This window comes from Ochotona princeps, chromosome 1 (genome assembly GCF_030435755.1).
Source record: "Ochotona princeps isolate mOchPri1 chromosome 1, mOchPri1.hap1, whole genome shotgun sequence".
NCBI lineage: Eukaryota > Metazoa > Chordata > Mammalia > Lagomorpha > Ochotonidae > Ochotona > Ochotona princeps.
Window position 1 is genome coordinate 45154695 of NC_080832.1, and position 17780 is coordinate 45172474.

Below are 17780 nucleotides of genomic sequence, written 5' to 3' on the forward strand. Positions count from 1 at the left end.
TGGTCCTGATTAAAATGTGCTGTAAGGAAAATAAACACAATGGATTTGTTAAAAAAAAAAAAAAAAGGTCATGTCTGCATAATTGTTATGTTGATTATATGCATAGATGATACTTTGAATATGGTAAGTATAACATGCTATAAAAATACTTCGTCTGTTTTGTTTTTAAAGTGCAACTTCTAGAAAAAATAAGTTCTGTATGTGGCTATTATGATATTTCTGTTGCACGGTGTTAGACTAAATCATAGCTTTCCTGTTACTTGAAGAACTACAGTACTAGTCTTGTGGCACAATGGGTTGAGCTCTTACTTGGGATGTCAGAGTCTATCAAAGTACCTATGATGAGTTCCAGCTCCTCTTCCAATCCAGCTTCCTACTAATATACAGCTTAGCAAGGGGTGATGACTCAAGTCTTTGGATTCCTGCTACCTACCTGGAGCATCCAGAGGGAGCTTCTGGTCCCAGATTTGGCCTGGCCCAGCCCCAGCCCCAGATGTTTTGGGCACTTGGATAGTAAACCAGTACATCAGAGTTTCTCTGTTTTGCTTTGCATATAAACAAAATAAAGAAGTAAACTTTAAACAAAAGTACCTGGAATGGGCCCGGCGCGATGGTGTAGTGGTTAAGGTCCTCGCCTTGCATGCGCTGGGATCCCATATAGGCGCTGATTCTAACCCCGGCAGCCCCGCTTCCCATCCAGCTCCCAGCCTGTGGCCTGGGAAAGCAGTTGAGGAGAGTCCAAAGCTTTGGGACCCTGCACCTGCACGGGAGACCCAGAAGAGGCTCCTGGCTTCGGATTGGCTCAGCTCCAGCCGTTGCGGCCGCTTGGGGAGTGATTCATCGGACGGAAGATCTTCCTCTCTCTCTCTCCTCTCTGTATATCTGCCTTTCAAATAAAAAAATAAATAAATCTTTTTAAAAAAAGAATAAAAAATAAAAGTTCCTGGAAGCTGTTTAAGAAATAATTCAAAACTACACATCAAATGGGCATTCTGATGACTCATTGTTGTGCTATGCTTGAAAACCTACAATGAACAGGGATATTTTGGCTTACTCTAATCTCAGTAGCTGATGACTTAGCACTTGGAATAACTTTACAAGATAGTCATTAGGCTGATCTGGGCTCGCAGTCTGTGGACAGAGGACAGAACACCATTTTGGCCATTCCTTCAATAAACTGTTGGTGTTGCTGAACCACAATAACGCGATCTCTGAGGATGATGAAGCGCCCCGGTACTTGTATATTTTCATCAGCTTTGTACATAACATTGAAATAGAAACACTTCAAGTAGCCAAAGAAAATGGAAGTAAGTCTGTGTCATTAGAGGATACTCTTTGTAACAGTTTTCTTGCTGTTAAATATCTCACTTGTGCAATTGACTACTCATTTAGATGGGGGTCCTGTATCTTTGTCAGATAATAGAGTTCTGGTGTTTATGTTTTTATTTAAAAAATAATCTGTTATCGTTCTTGAGTAGTAATTGAGAAAAAAATAAGTATACTTAATGTTTTCATTGTTTTTTTATAAGGCGCAGTTGGTGGATCTGAAATCTGAACTGACAGAAACCCAAGCGGAGAAAGTTGTGTTGGAGAAGGAAGTCCATGATCAGCTTTTGCAGTTGCATTCTATTCAGCTTCAGCTTCATGCGAAAACTGGCCAAAGTGTTGATTCTGGTACCATTAAAGCAAAATTGGTAAGTAATTTAATGGGCGGCATGGTATATTTATTTGCATTTTAGAGGGTATAGAAGACAATTTTTAATGAGACTTTTAGCTTATAGTTGACCTGTCCTCATTGAGAAATGTAGAAAATACCATCTAGAGGTAGTCTGATAATATCAATAGCCACTTGCTGCTTAGAATAGTTTTTTTCCTGCTTAAAAATGTACATGTGAGTATAAATGAATTTAAATAGTGTTTGTGAATGTACAACAGTTTTTTACCCCGTTAAATCGGTTAAGATTAAATCCAGCCACATGGAACAAAAATCGCAAGTAGCATCGAGATAATTCTTGACTGGCTCTGAGACAGGCAGCTCAGAGATAATAGAGCAGCTCTGTAGGGCTCAGCCAGCCAGCGTCCGTCTGTCATTGGACTGTGCCATTGATAGCTCATGGTTTCCATCCTCGGGCTTTCTGATGCCTGCCTTCCAGACAGGAAGAGGAAATCCTAAGGGAAGGGCAAGAAGATGCTTCTCAGCTGTGTTGCTAGCCTTCCTTAAAGGGCTTTTCGTCAAATCCTCGGTGGATTCTGCCAGCGTCTTACTGGATATCAAAAGCTGAGTGTCAACTTTCTTAGTTGATTATGTGGCCACCTCCAGTAAAATCAAAGGAAAAAGCACAAAATAAAAGTGGATGGGAAACAGTAATACATTTGGTCTTTAGCTCTTAACAATCATTTTCTCTGCCACTGAACACTTTATGTGACACTATTATTATTTTTAAAGATTTGTTTATTTTTATCACAAAGTCAGATTTATAAAAAGAAGGAGAAACAGAGAAATATCTTTCATCCATTAGTTTACTCCCCAAGTGGCCTGAGCCAATCTGAAGCTAGGAGCTTCTTCGAGGTCTCTCTTGAAGGGTGCAGGGTCCCGAGGCTTTGGGCTGTTCTCTGCTGCATTCCCAGGCCACAAGCAGAGAGCTGGAAGGGAAGTGTAGCCACCAGGACACTAACCGGCACCCATATGGGATCACAGTGCCTGAGAGGTGAGAACTTTAGCTGCTAGGCTACTGTACTGGGTCTGACATTATTTTGTTTGAATTTACCACTCTGAATTAGTGTAAATTATTAAAGAACAACAACAAATTAACCTCATTTCAATCCAGTTTTCTGTGTATTGAATACATGCTATGTGCCGGACATTTTGTTAATGTCATGGGGACACAGCAGGGACACAGCTCAGGAGAGGCAGAACATGAGATGGTGTTGATAGGAGGACAGTAGATATATGTTTGGATTTTAGTTGTTCTTAGATAATTTCATCTGAGTATTTTCTAATATTGACATGTTAACATTAATTAGAATGAACATATTTATTACCTGAGTTCTCTTAAACTGTGAAATTCTGCAAGTCTAGGTTAGTAATGTTTTATTTAACCGAAGTAGTAGACCATATATGGTTCCTAGAGATGTTTGATATAAACATTGAGAAACATTTCACTTTTTCATGAACAAATAATTTTCCTGAAGTTTCAGTGTTAGGTTTGAAACAGGATGGTGGAGTGGAATGAGCGCCAAGCCAATTATATAAATAATTTTGATAAAACATTTAAACCTCATAGCATATAGTTACATTTGCTTGCAGACTTACAAGCATATATTTGGTGGATTTTCCCCAAATATTATTCAACAGATTAGAAATTTCTTTGTCATGATTATACCACTAGATAAATTCATGTGTTTGATGGTTTTCTAACTATAAAACTTTTTTCTTATATCTTAAGTCTGTCCCCTCTGTGGAGGAGCTGGTAAGTATGTTATTTGTGTTTTTACTGTAATATGTCATGCTGAAGTGTTCTTGGTGTTTTCTTCTTGCGTCTTCTGTGTTGTCACTCTTGGAAGAACATGTTGATGATGGTGATGACTATGTAATGAAAGGTTCGGTGGGTAGCTGGCCCATTGCTCTTTTCTCACTGCATGTAGTTTATCATTTTCCTTTCGTTTGCGCAACGCCATTATTTTTTTGACAATTTCTGAGCCTCATATTTTGCTCAGAATTCACTTCTCAAGAGTAATATTTACAAATATTAAAGCTATATTAAGCAAGTCTAATTTTTGACATTCTTAATTTTCTATTTGAATCTATTTCAAGAAAAAGAATGTGCATGTTGGTTTTTTTCTTCCACTGTATGTATTCCAGTTTTTTAAGGTTTGAAAATAAATGTGTGGCCTCTAAGACAAATGAACTTTGGAGTGTTTTGCTTGAAATAGTTATAGAAAATAGTTACTTCAGATTTTTAATATTTTCCCACCTGTTTGACTTTATGAGGTTCTAGTTTGTTTCAAGAGTTTCTTTAGAAAAATCACTGTGGATATCTAAGTACAGCATGAGTAGCTTGGCTGTTATCAAGTTAAGGAGAAACAAAAGATTTTTTTTCTGTAAATATGGACATGATTAATTTTAAGAAAATTGTATTTTCTTAATCCTGTTCTTAACATCTGTGAATTTCAAGCTCAAAACTATCAGATTTATTGAATCATTAAAATAATATGGTGGCATAATCTGTTTCACAGATATTATTAATAGAAATAGTTCACTAAAGAAAATTGGGCATAATCCTCAAAGTAAGATCTCTTTGTCCCATAAAGTAAAGAAATCTTGGTCTTCTGTGAATGCTTTTTCTGAAATGGTAGCATCCTCAATAAATATCATTTAAAAAAAACAAATTTGTTCATGTTAACCAAATTGTGATTTCCTTTGGAACTGCTATCTCCCCTTTTAAGAAGTAGATTCAGAAATAAATTAGATTTTAATAACTCCAAAGTTGTTGCAAAAAGAGAATTCTAAATTATTTTGTTTATAGAGCCTTTGAAAAGAATACCTAAGAGATAGAAGGTATTTGCATTATAAAAAGAAAAAATAAAGTAAGGGGCCAACTGTAGGTTAAATCACTGCTTGCAGTGTGACCATCCCTTATGAACACCGGTTCGAGTCCTGACTGCTCTACTTCTGATCACACTGCTAATTTAGCTGGTAATGCAGCAGAAAATGGCCCAAGTGCTTGGGCCCCTGTCAGGTCACATAAGACCTAAATGAAATTCTATGCTCTTGGCTTCAGCTTAGCTCAACCCCAGTAGTTGCAGCCATTTGGGCATTGAACCATTGGTTGAAAGATTTCTATCTGTCCCTCTCTATTACTCAGCCTTTCACGTGAATATATCTTTTTAAAAATTAGGGAAAGCTGAGTGTGGCTTATTGTGACAAATAAACTAACATGAAATGCTAGTAATAAGTGAAGCTGAGTGTGGAGCATATGGGACCTGTTTAAATTTCAAACTTCTAAGATTAAGTTTTTTTTTTAACCCTAAGACTCTTATAAGTCCCTGAGTAATGGAGAACAGAATATTACAGAAGTTGAAAAACCCTGCTATTGATATGTTCTGTTAATGAAATGATAAATATATCCAACTTTGGTAGTTGTCCTTGGTTTTAGCTTGTATGTGTATGTGTTTCAAATATGTTTATAATGGCACTCACTGTTTTGTATTTGAGTATATCATTTTTTTAAAGATTTATTTATTTTTATTACAAAGTCAGATATACAGAGAGGAGGAGAGACAGAGAGGAAGATCTTCCGTCCGATGAATCACTCCCCAAGTGACCCCAACGGCCACAGCCGGTGCTGCGCCGATCCCACGATCTGAAGCCGGGAACCAGGAGCCTCTTCCAGGTCTCCCACGCGGGTGCAGGGTCCCAAGGCTTTGGGCGGTCCTCGGCTGCTAGTTTCCTAGGCTACAAGCAAGGAGCTGGGTGGGAAGTGGAGCAGCCGGGATTAAAACCGGCGCCCGTATGGGATCCCAGTGCATTCAAGGCGGGGACTTTAGCTGCTAGGCCGCTGCACTGCTAGGCCCGAATATATCATTATTTAATGTTCGTTAAAACTGACCAAAGCAGGCAGTTAAATTAGTACCAAAATATACCCCCAAGACCAGTTGATGGTTTGCTTAAATTTGTTTCTTAGCTTCTCAGTATCCGGAATAAAAATGGAAATAATTAGTTAAATTAATTTTAAGTGCTTATACAATAGAAAATTACTATTTGCCATATCTTTAAAATGAAGAATTTTTAAATTTAGGGTCTTGTAAATGGGACATGGTTTAGTGAACATTATATTCCACATCTTAAACAATAATTACACTGTGTTGTCCTAGGATTTAGAGATGCTGTGAATCAGTGAGTTTAACCAAGTGTGACTGCAAGTTTAAAGTGTTTAGGTGGCTTTGCTGATCAAAAACAGCTCTGAAGATGTGTGTTGGGGACTGTATTCCATTCTCATGGTGTTTTCCTTGGCCACACAAGTCTGTATGTGTGAGTTTGGATTTGCCAGCCTTTGGGCAGCTTTGTAACTTCATTTTGCATTCCACTTTGTTTTGTACCTGCTTGTCTATTCTCAGCTTGTGTTCTAAAAGCATTTACATTGATACCCTTTGATCTAGAGGAACAGATACCATATTTTATACTTTTAAGGTAAACTGAACATTTTTTTTTCTTGCATATGTGATAAAAACTTGATGGCCATGATCTTGAGGCTGTAGTCTCTGGCTATTACTTATAAACTCATATATGAATTTAGTGAAATCAGTGGAGCATCAAATGGCATCTTATGAGAGAGTGGATTCCTACCCAGTTTCTCAGGTGGCAAGACAAGCCAGTGTTTTCCTCAAAAACACTTCTGCATGCACTTGAACATACAGATAAATGACCAGAAATAACAATTTAGTGATTATTTACATGACAGATTGCATTAGTCGTGGAAATGTTTACATGTGAAAATGTCTTACTCCAGTTGTTACCAGAAGTTCTCTGTAACTTTGAAGTGTTTCCCGTAAAACTAGAAAATTGTTGTAAGACCCTAGGATAAATTAGTTATAAAATGTATCTCTAAGTTAATGATTTTAATTTACATATTGGGTTATTGCATTAAAGTTTATTATAGATTTGAAAACAATCACCAGAGAAACTATTTTTTTCTTCTGGTTTTTAAATAAGTTTTATAAAGTAAGCAACAACTTTAGCTCTCCATAGAAGTCACTTTTGTTAGTCTATTTAGCACACATGGCATTCTCTAGAAATAATCCAACATAGATAGTTCAAGCTAAAATAAATAAAGCAGACCCAAACCTGTATGTCTACCTTATGAATATATTTAATGAAGCGACAGTTTTTAGAGCATTTTTTCATATTATGTGTTAGACTCATAGACTATGCATCTGTGTGTTTTAAGGAACGTGGTTTACTTTAAATTTATTTTCACTAAAATATGATTTTTTAAAAAAACTGACAATAGGAAAGAGAGCTTGAAGCAAACAAAAAAGAAAAAGTGAAAGAAGCTCAACTTGAAGCTGAAGTGAAATTGTTGAGAAAAGAGAATGAAGCCCTTCGTAGACACATAGCTGTCCTCCAGGCTGAAGTTTATGGAGCAAGACTGGCTGCCAAGTATTTGGATAAGGAACTAGCAGGAAGGTGTGTAAAATGGGAATGTTTTTACTCCTAGGTGATACTGAATGCATTATTCTCTTATATATATATATGAGATATATATGATATATATAAGAGAGAATATATATATAACTTTAATCTTTACCTTTAAAATGTATTTTACACATGCTTATCGCTTACTGTTAATGTCAGCAGGGCGTGGCACGATGGCCTAGGGGCTAAAGTCCTCACCTTGAATGCACCAGGATCTCATATGGTCACCAATTCCAATCCCGGCAGCCCCGCTTCCCATGCAGCTCCCTGCTTGTGGCCTGAGAAGGCAGTGGAGGACAGCCAAAGCCTTGGGACCCTGCACCCACTTGAGAGACCCAGAGGAAGAGACTCCGGGTCCTGGCTTCAGATTGGCTCATCTCTGGCCATTGCACTCACTTGGGGAGTGAATCACTGGACAAAAGATCTCTCTCTGTCTCTCCTCTCTCTATATATCTGACTTTGCAATAAAAATAAAATCTTAAAAAAAAAAATTAATGTCAGCAGTGTTATACCAGGGGTCTTCAAAAAGATCAAGGAAAATGTGTATTGCAAAAGAATTCTATAAAGATTTCATTTGTTTGTTCTTTCTGCAAAAGTAAACTTTCCCTTTAATTACATTTTTTTTCATGAACTTAAAAAAACTCCTTTATTTATTTGAGAGAGAGAGAGGAAGAAGCAGAGAGAGAGTGAGAGAGAGAGAAAAGATCTGCCATCCACTGGTTTATTGCCTAATCTATCAGTAGCAACAGAGTTGGCCAGTCTGAAGCAAGGTGCCAGGGTGTCTTCCAGATCTCCTGTGAGATTTACAAGGGCCCAGAATGTGAGCCTTTTCTGCTGCTTTCCCAGGTACATTAACAGGAAGCTGGATTGTAAAGAAAAAGGGAAAACCAGGTCTCAAACCAGCATTCACATGGGATGCTGGCGTTGCAGGCACAGACTTTACATGCTAGGCCACAGTGCCGAACCCTTTCTGTGAACTTTCCTTTTAAAGATTTACTTATTTTTATTGGAAAGGCAAATCAGATTTACAGAGAGAAGGAAAGGCAAAAAGAAAGATCTTTATCTTCTGATTCACTCCCTATATGGCTGCAACGGCCGAAGCTGAGCCGAGCTGAAGCTAAGAGCTAGGAGATTTCTTCCAAATTTCCCTTGTAGGTGCAGGGTCCCAAGGCTGTGGGCCTCCCCTTCTACTCTCCTAGGCCACAAGCAGAGAGCTGGATGGGAAGTGGAGTAGCCAAGACATAAGCTGATTCACGTATGGGATCCTGGCCTTTGCAAGTTGATGATTTAGCTGTTGAGCCGTTGAACCAGGCTCTTTCCGTGAACGTTTTAAAATTTCTTCACATTTTACAGATTGAGTTGTCCTTTTTAAGCACGGTGTCCATATGTAGGTAGTAACATACTGTGAAATGTGATCCACTCTGCAGGGCAGCATTTTCAGTCATGTCCTGCCTTGAAAAACGACAGAGGAGGAGTCCATGTGCAGCTGGTCTGTGATACCCCATCTTTCCTGCTCCTCTAGGAAATATGTTGGAAGTAATTAATGTCAGTTATTTTATCAGAATAATGGCCAAATGTTCAGTTGCTTTAATTTTGTCAAGGAGATTATATTTAAACTTTGGTGATTTATTGTTAGTACTAAATCATTTTATTCTCATTGTTGTACTGTAACTTTAAGAATTTATGTGAATTAAAGTATGGGCCCAGCACAATAGCCTAGCAGCTAGTCCTCACCTTGCATGCCCTGGGATCCCAATATGGGTGCCGGTTCTAATCCCAGCAGCCCTGCTTCCCATCCAGCTCTCTGCTTGTGGCCTGGGAAAGCAGTTGAGGGTGGCCTTGAGACCCTGCACCCGCGTGTGGGAGACCTGGAAGAAGCTCCTGGCTCCTGGCTACAGACTGGCTCAGCTCCAGCCACTTGGGAGTGAATTAACAGACGAAAGATCTTCCTCTCTGTCTCTCCTCCTCTCTGTATATCTGGCTTTCCAATAAAAGTAAAATAAATCTTAAAAAAAAAAAAAAAAGGAAGAACTTATGTGAATTAAAGTAACCATTTTGTGAAAAGAAATTGTCCTTTCAAGGGTTTTCTCGGAGTTAATCTCTTTCCTTTTTTTAAAGATCCTGTCACATGCCAGAGAAGAAGTTTAGCCGCTAGGCGTGTATCACTAAAGGAATTGTCACTCAGTTGTCAAACAAAAGTGTTCTAGGCTGATTTTTTTCTTGAAGATAGCTGGTTTTTTTTTTTTTCCAGCATGCTTTGTATCTTTGTAAACCTAAGGAATAGCAGAAAGTGAAGAGTTTGTTTCATTGCTAATTGAGATTTAAGCTAAAGTACTCAGGTTCTTTACTTCTGTTACTTATCTCTGTGATAATGGAAAACTAACCACATGAATTCCTTTCCCATTACGAAGGGTCCAGCAGATACAGTTACTAGGACGAGATATGAAGGGACCTGCTCATGATAAACTTTGGAATCAGTTAGAAGCTGAAATACATTTGCATCGTCACAAAACTGTTATCAGAGCCTGTAGAGGACGCAATGACTTGAAACGACCCATGCAGGCACCACCAGGCCACGTATGTGTGTTTTGCTGCTGGTTCCCACTAAAGCTTCATTCTTTATGCACAAGTCCTTTCTTTTCTTTTATTTTAGAAGTATTTGAGATCTTTATTTTAAAAATGTAAATGGGGCTTTGATTATTTAAAATGTGATTTGGGTGAGATTTCTGAGCCATTGCTAGCAAATACTAATAGGATTGTTTTAAATCATTTCCTAGTTTTACTGGATTGGATTTGGGTGGTCTTAATTTTCTTAAGCTTACCTGGGATTTTTGTGGCTATATTGATTAAGTGGCAATACTCTTACCAATAGTTCTTTAAATGGATTTTGGTAACTAAATCCAAATGTAGAGTCTGAATTAACAATCGCTTCTGTTTGGATTCACATGGAATTTTAGATCTGTGCCTCATTGCCTATTTATAGAGCCACTGTTTCAGAAGCTTTCCTTTTTATTTCAATAAAATCTTTAAGTTTTATTACAATAGCTGCTTGATGTAATACAAACCTTAATGTATGAAAGCCTGTCTAAATCTGATAGTGGCTCACATATGTTAGCACCAAATAGAGTATGGCCTTAAATAGGAAAATAATTTATTATCTCTGCAAAGGTTATTCTAAGAAAATTGGTGAGAAAAGAGAAATAGAAAATTTGGAAACAAAGATCATGCCCATTTTTCCCTAACCCTTGACCCACCCCCTCTGATCAATAATGTTAAACATCATCTAAAAAAAGAAAATTGATGTATGCTTAAAAATTGATAAAAAAAAAAATAAGGAATATGCTCTTGTCCCGTTTTCTCCACATTAACTTGTAGTTTCTGTGGACTTGGGAGTGGAGATGTTAGAAGGAGAGAAAGTGGTTTGTGTTAAGTGTATTGGAGTGATAAAAGCTTACCTGTGGAAGTGGCAAAGTATGAGCTTGTAGTTGTAGGCATGCCCAGATGACAGGTTATTTAGTAATCAATAAAGCTATTTTAATATCTGCCTGCTAATAGGGAGACTTTTAAATAAAATAGTGGTCCTAATAAGATTCACAATTTTTAAAATAAATTTTTATTTTGAATTTTGAATCGCGTGGTACGATTTTGTGTAGGCTGGGAAGATTCACAATTTTAACAGGCACTCTGTATTGTGAAGAGTATATATTGGGAGAAGACTGAGTTTGAGATACTCTGGTAATGCAAAGAGGAAGTAATAAAAGCAGGATGAGACATTTGAGAACAAGGACAGATGTGAGAGAATCAGAAGCAAGGGGACTTGATTTGTAACTGGACTCTTCTGATTAAATGAGATGGGAGATGCAGGTTTGTGTTGTGGATCACTAACATATCTGACATTTATTGATAAGAAGATAGAGAAAAAGGATGGTTTGGGGATAATGGTAATGAGATAAGTTTTACATTTACAGTATTGAAGTGCCAATAGGACATCCAAGATAGAACAAGTTGGATGTATGGTTCTGGAATTCAAGAGGGAAGGACTAATTAAGGAAATCATCCATGTGCCATAATTGAAACCATGAAATTGATTAACTCACGCAGGGAAACTTCCCCAATGATGAAGACTATGAATCAGTAAAGCATTAGAAGGAGCTTCAGTTGAAGCTGTCAGATATTAAGCTCTTAGGAAAGTCGTACAGGAGCTTTCAGGGAAGGCTGGCAAACAGTATCTACTAGTTAAAATGATCAAAGTACTAAATGTGGGCAGCAAGAAAGTAGATATGATGAAGATAAATTATGTATGGGTATTTGGCAAAGAGAGACACCAGTACAGAAATAGTGGGTTATTGAAGGATGTTTTGTGTTGTTTGCTAGTTACATGTGGTCAGTGTTTTAAAACTATGAGAGACTTGATTTGTTTAATCTGATGAATAAGAAAGAGTTTTGTAAAGAAAAAAGAATGAAGATCGCAGAAAAGAATTGATTTTAATGGAACAAAATAATCTAATAGTAATTCATGATCCAGTTGGAAATTCAGTTTTCAGCTCTATAAATCGAATTAAATGGTTGTATACCTTGCTAATATTTCCCAGCAGTGGTAGACATTTACTACCTTTTGTTTCTGGAGGATACTTATCAGTTTCTGGCAGTAGTTTGTGTTTGATATCCTACAGTTTGAAAGGGATTTATGAATATTACAAACATGGCAAAAGGATAATATAATTGTCAATAAGTTTTACTATATTAAAAGAATTATTTTAATCTTCTAAATTTTATGTTACTTCCTTAACACTGTATTATATATCTATACCTGCAAATCTATGAAGACTTCTTTAAGTATGTAGTATAGCATGACTTTATTGGGTATGTTAAGTGATATTAACTTACTTATTTTTACCCCATAAGGATCAAGATTCCTTAAAGAAAAGTCAAGGTGTTGGTCCAATTAGGAAAGTCCTCCTCTTGAAAGAAGATCATGAAGGCCTTGGCATTTCAATTACAGTAAGAAGTAGTGCTTCCAGATTCCTTTTCTACTTATCTAGTGTAGTCATGCTCTGTGGTACATTATTGGGTAGAGACGTATTCTGAGTTGATTTTCTGAATAGTTAAGTAGATTATGATGAGCCCACTACTTACACATAAATATTTTTGTTTGTGTGTTATGTGTACCTTTATAAAACATAGTTCCAAATGTTTGTTGTGGTTGAGAGAGTGCAGTTCTACACCAAATACTGCAATGGCTCTAAAAACCTTTGGAAATATATATGGCCATCTCCACATATGGCAAATGACTCCAGATTGTATTGTTCCTCTTTCTGTGGGTTCTGTTTCTCTTGTCTCATTTTTGTCTGGTTTTACTGGCTCTTGGATTCAAAATATACATCTATATCTATATATATATAGATATAGATATAGATATCTATATATATAAATTTTTTTTGCAAAGTCAGAGTTAAAGAAAAAAAGAGAGGTCTTCCATCCACTGGTTAACTACCTAGGTGGCTGCAACAACCAGAGCAGAGCCAGGCCAAAGAAAGGTACTCCAGTCAGGTATCTCACATGGGTAAAAGGGGCCAGGGAGCTGGGAATCCTTTGCTGCTTTTCCCTGGCCGTTAGCAGGGAGCTGTATCAAAGACAGGGAAGTCAGGACCCAAACCAGCTGGCATCCGTGTGGGACACTGGTGTTGGGCAGTGACTTTACTAGCTATGTCACAACACCAGTCCCAAATGTATTCTTTCCTATATTTAATGTTGTTGCAAATGGTTGTCTTGGCTAGTGTTCCTAATAGCATCAATTACAAAATCCATATATTTGGAGTGATTTTTTTTTGTACTCTCAGTGCTTTAAACAAGCAAATTTCATTTGCTAATGTTTAGTTACTGCGTGAGTTTACCTGTCTCCTGCCTGTTGCTCAGTATCATTCTTAGAAAAGAGAATTCATGTAATCCGTACTTATTAATTGCACATCTTTTCAATACGCTGTCCTCAAAGAGCAGAAATTCTAGTAGGATAAAGAAAGCATACATACATAAACACAGGAAATTATGACACAAACTTGGAAGTGATGGGTTACTTACACTTTATTTCTTCAGTTCTACATTGCATCTTTTTTTCATACTTTAACATCTCTGTAACTGAGGTTCATCTTAAGTGTTAGTTTTTCTTACATAAAATAATTGGTCTTGTCATAATGATTTAAGTTTGATAAAATACAGTAGTACTATGAATTAAACACACGTAAATATTTTATGTTTTAGAACTTAGCCAGTTGTAGGATTTGTTCTGTTTTTGACTATATATATATATATATATATATATATATATATATATATATATATATGTTGTTGTTTTTCCCTCTGGAATGTGTTTTAGAAAAACACATGTAGTTCTGATACTTTTAATAATGTATCTGTTATTACCTAAATAGCAATAAAATTTCATCTAGCATGTAAATAGATAGTATAGATGCTTATTGAAACTCTTAGGAAAACATTTTATCTGTAAGATAATCTGTGACTAAACTTAGTAAACAGTTAACTAATTAACTGCCTTTTTATTTTTGTTAGGGTGGGAAAGAACATGGAGTTCCAATCCTCATCTCAGAGATCCATCCAGGGCAGCCTGCTGATAGATGTGGAGGGCTGCATGTTGGAGATGCTATTTTGGCTGTCAACGGTGTTAACCTAAGGGACACAAAGCATAAAGAAGCTGTAACCATTCTTTCCCAACAGGCGAGTCCCCTTTGTGTAATTAAAGTTACATCCATCGGTTGGTTATTTCTGACTCATCTAAGTCCTTTATATTCTCCTGTGAAGTTTCTTAGTAGTAAAGTGTATAGGTTTCTTGATGGATATTTGTTTTCTTTTATTTGAGACTTTTATAGATGACATTTGGTCATCTTTGAAATGGTCTTTGAAAGGACCATTTTGTTTACTCTTGTATGGCCATGTAATGGAGCAAATTTCCTAAGTAGTTTGTGCCTCAGTATCGCCATGTGTATAAGTAATGAAAGAAAGCTGCGGGCATTGTTTGTTAGTACATATAAGGTACTCAGAAAATGACTTTACCCTTGAGGAGCAAATTGAAAAAATGAATGTATAATGCATTGATTCAACTTACATGATGCATAAATCTACATGTTACTACTTAAATAATAGCATTAAAAAGGGTATTTGCTGATGACCAAACAGTCCATTCCGTTATTGTACAGTGCTGCTTTTTTTTTTTAAGAATTATTTATTTGTTTGATAGGATAACAGCCAGACAGAGTGAGAAAGGCTAAGGTTAGGAGCTAGGAACTCTATCCAGGTCTCACATGGGTGGCCATCATCCGCTGCCTTCCCAGGCACATTAACAGGAAGCTGGATCAGAAGAGGAGAAGCTGAGATTGGAACCTGTGTTGCATTATGGAATGAGGTGTCCCAGGTGGTGGTTAACCTGCTCCACTACAATGCCGACCCCACAGTGTTGGCTCGTGCCAAGTTCTTCCTCATATGAAGCCAGAACTCCTTGCCTGCATGACAGCTAGCCACAGATCTAATTGTGTCTTTAAAAACATGGTCAGAGACCCCTGCATTATCCATCTGTTTCCCAAAGTACTGTTTTAGGGCATTATCTGATAAGAAGAGATTTTAAAAAATGCTACTTTAGCGTTCTAAGGTAGTGTTTTTGTAGCCAAATTGGCTGTCATCTGTTAGCACAGGAGTGGGAGGAATGACAGCGTGGGGAAGGAGCAACAAGGAGGGTAGTTTTAAGGAAACAGTAAGCACATATTAAAACTCTGAGATATAACGTTAAACTTCCAAGGAACAGAAGCCTGGTGAATAGCAATCATAAATGACACGCTTTTTTTTTTTTTCAGCAAAGATAAGCCATAATTTTCATAGTTACAGACATCAGATTTATATGTAGCAATTATAGTCTCTTACTAGGTGACAATTATAGCTTAAAATTTCTAAGAATAAAATAGTTGTTACCTAAGAATAACAGTATAGATACTATACATTTGATTAAGTATAGTAGAAAGAGCAAGTTGGAGCCAAATTGCCAAATTTCTGAATAATTGTTCTTTATATTGGGAAAGTTAACCTGCTTTCTCTAAGATTCACGCAGATTTCTTATTTTTGTGAAAGAAACGAGAGTAGTTATTGTGAGGATTGAAAGTATCCTTTTTAAGATTTTAGATCTGTTGCAGGGGGGATCCCAGAGTGGAGCAGGTGGACAGGAGGAGGCTTGTATCCCAACCCTGGAGACTCCCGGATCCTCACCAAGGACTATCAGTATGGGCACCAAGGACTACATCCCAACTGCCAAGGAGACCACGGGGAATTGGAGTGCCTTCGGAGGCCGAGAACTCTGAGGTCATCCACTCCCACTTAAATCTCCCACATGGGATGGAAGAAGCCCAAATCCTTGCTTGCAGGATCCAATGTCATCAGAACAACAGCCAGGAGCCCTGAGCGGTCTGCAGAAACAGAAGAACAGTAAACTCCCTTCGGGACTCGGGAGAGGAGCTTTCTCTGGTCCTTACTTAATTCCAACTTTGGATCTCACCCTCTCCTGCAATGACCATCAGGGTCTCTCCAGAGCCCCCCCAAAAAAACAAAACAAAAGGAAACAACAACAACAACAAAAACAGAATAGACAGAGAATAACAAGGAAAGCTTAGAACCAGGCAGGAAATAATCAGTGGGGACTCACATATACCATACTAGGTAGGACATGAAAATAAGTTATTCCTCACTGGGGTATTGAAGATTTCTCTGCACACCCCTCCTAAAACTGTTCTGCACCTAAACTGTTGATATATGCCTTGTTAAAGTTATAAGCCAGTTTGGACTATCTTAAAATCTGCCAAGTTCAGCAAAATTATGCTTCAATACAGTAAACTGGTAAATAAAAAATGAAAATAGACACAGGACAGCTGAATAGTACCCTATAGCCATTTTAAGGTGGATAGCAGCTGGTTGTATATAAACCAAAATTGAAATGTCAATGAAGTAGTCACAGGATGTGGTTAAGAACTTATATTTTCTAACATATCGGTCACTCAGTACCATGTCAATTAACTCCATAATGTAAACTGTTGTTGATGTTTTGTTATGGCTTTTAATTGGTCGGGACAATATACTGCCAGCTCTGCTTTTAGACCAGAGATGGTCTCCCCAAGAAACTGTTGAATTTGTCTGGATAATAAGATACTGGACTCTATGCATGGTACATGCTTGCAATGAAAGAAGCATGACTGGATTCGAACTGTAACACTGCAACAAGGTGGAGGAATCCACCATGGGGGAAGGGTACGAGGAGGGTTTGGGGGAACCTCAGAGCCTATGAAATGATGTCATAAAATGAAATGTAATTAAAAAAAAGAGTTTAGATCTGTTAACAAAAATATTGTGGTTGATAGAGCTACTGCAGTTAGCATTGCTTGTGAGAGGACTCCTGGGGTAGCCTGGATATCATTGTCTCCCAGAGCCTTCTACCTGTTATGATTCTAGAATTTCATTGCTTCTTATCTAGAAAGGAATTTTATCTGAAATTTTCCTCACCTCTCATTCTCCTTCCAAAGGATTAGAGTCTTCTTTTTCTTTATTCCAGTAATGGTAATTTAACTTCCTCATTTTTGTTTCCTGTTTTAGAGAGGAGAGATTGAATTTGAAGTAGTTTATGTGGCTCCTGAAGTAGATTCTGATGATGAAAATGTAGAGTATGAAGATGAGAGTGGACATCGTTACCGTTTGTACCTTGATGAGTTAGAGGGAGGTAGCAATCCTGGTGCTAGCTCTAAAGATGCAAGTGGAGAAATCAAAGCGTTACAACAAGGTAAGAATCCTTCAATTATTATGGGCACATTATTTAATGAGTTTTTAAAATGTGAAGGCCTAGGTGTTCTTCAGTTAATGCTGCTTTCAGAAGCAAAGGAACAAACAACTTTTCCTTACTTGTGTACCGGTCATTTTGCCTACATTTAACTAACATTCATATTCTTCTGGATTCATCCTGCACTGTTAAGTGTATTACCAGTTACAAACCATATGATCCTTAGGAAATAAATAAAACTCAAATTTTCTGGACTCTGAAATCTTTTTTTTTTTTAAGATTTATTTTATTTTTATTGGAAAGTCAGATATACAGAGAGGAAGAGAGACAGAGAGGAAGATTTCCCACCCAATGGTTCACTCCCCAAGTGGCTGCAATGGTCAGAGCTATGCCTATCCGAAGCCTCTTCCGGGTCCCCCTGCGGGTGCAGGGTCCCATGGCTTTGGGCCCTCCTCTACTGTTTTCCCAGCATATAAGCAGGGAGCTGGATGGGAAGTGGGGCCACCAGAATTAGAATCGATACCCATACAGGATCCCAGCGTGTGCAAAGCCAGGACTTTAACCACTAGGCCACCATGCTGGACCCTGGACTCTGAAATCTTAATGTAGTGTCTATATCTTGATGGAGATTGTTTCATAGTACAGTGGGTGCATCTGAGTAAGACTTTAGATTGTCATATTAACATTGTTTTCAGAGTCAGGATGTGTAACCTTTTTGTTCCTTTGCTGTGTTTTATAAGTATATGTTTAAAGGAAGATTCT

The 17780-nt window shown here is 37.5% G+C and overlaps 1 protein-coding gene across 2 annotated transcripts in view; it reads left to right on the forward strand.

The window, feature by feature from the left end:
• The window catches only part of GOPC (golgi associated PDZ and coiled-coil motif containing), a 45249-nt gene that overhangs the window by 27027 nt on the left and 442 nt on the right, over positions 1-17780 (forward strand). The window contains exons 2-8 of one of the 2 annotated variants that reach the window (XM_004597584.4): positions 1530-1694; positions 3447-3470; positions 7011-7186; positions 9607-9772; positions 12101-12196; positions 13763-13927; positions 16838-17021. In XM_004597584.4, coding sequence (XP_004597641.1) covers positions 1530-1694; positions 3447-3470; positions 7011-7186; positions 9607-9772; positions 12101-12196; positions 13763-13927; positions 16838-17021 — 976 coding nt within the window. The remainder of the gene's footprint in view (positions 1-1529; positions 1695-3446; positions 3471-7010; positions 7187-9606; positions 9773-12100; positions 12197-13762; positions 13928-16837; positions 17022-17780) is intronic. The other variant, XM_058681428.1, reaches the window with a different exon arrangement.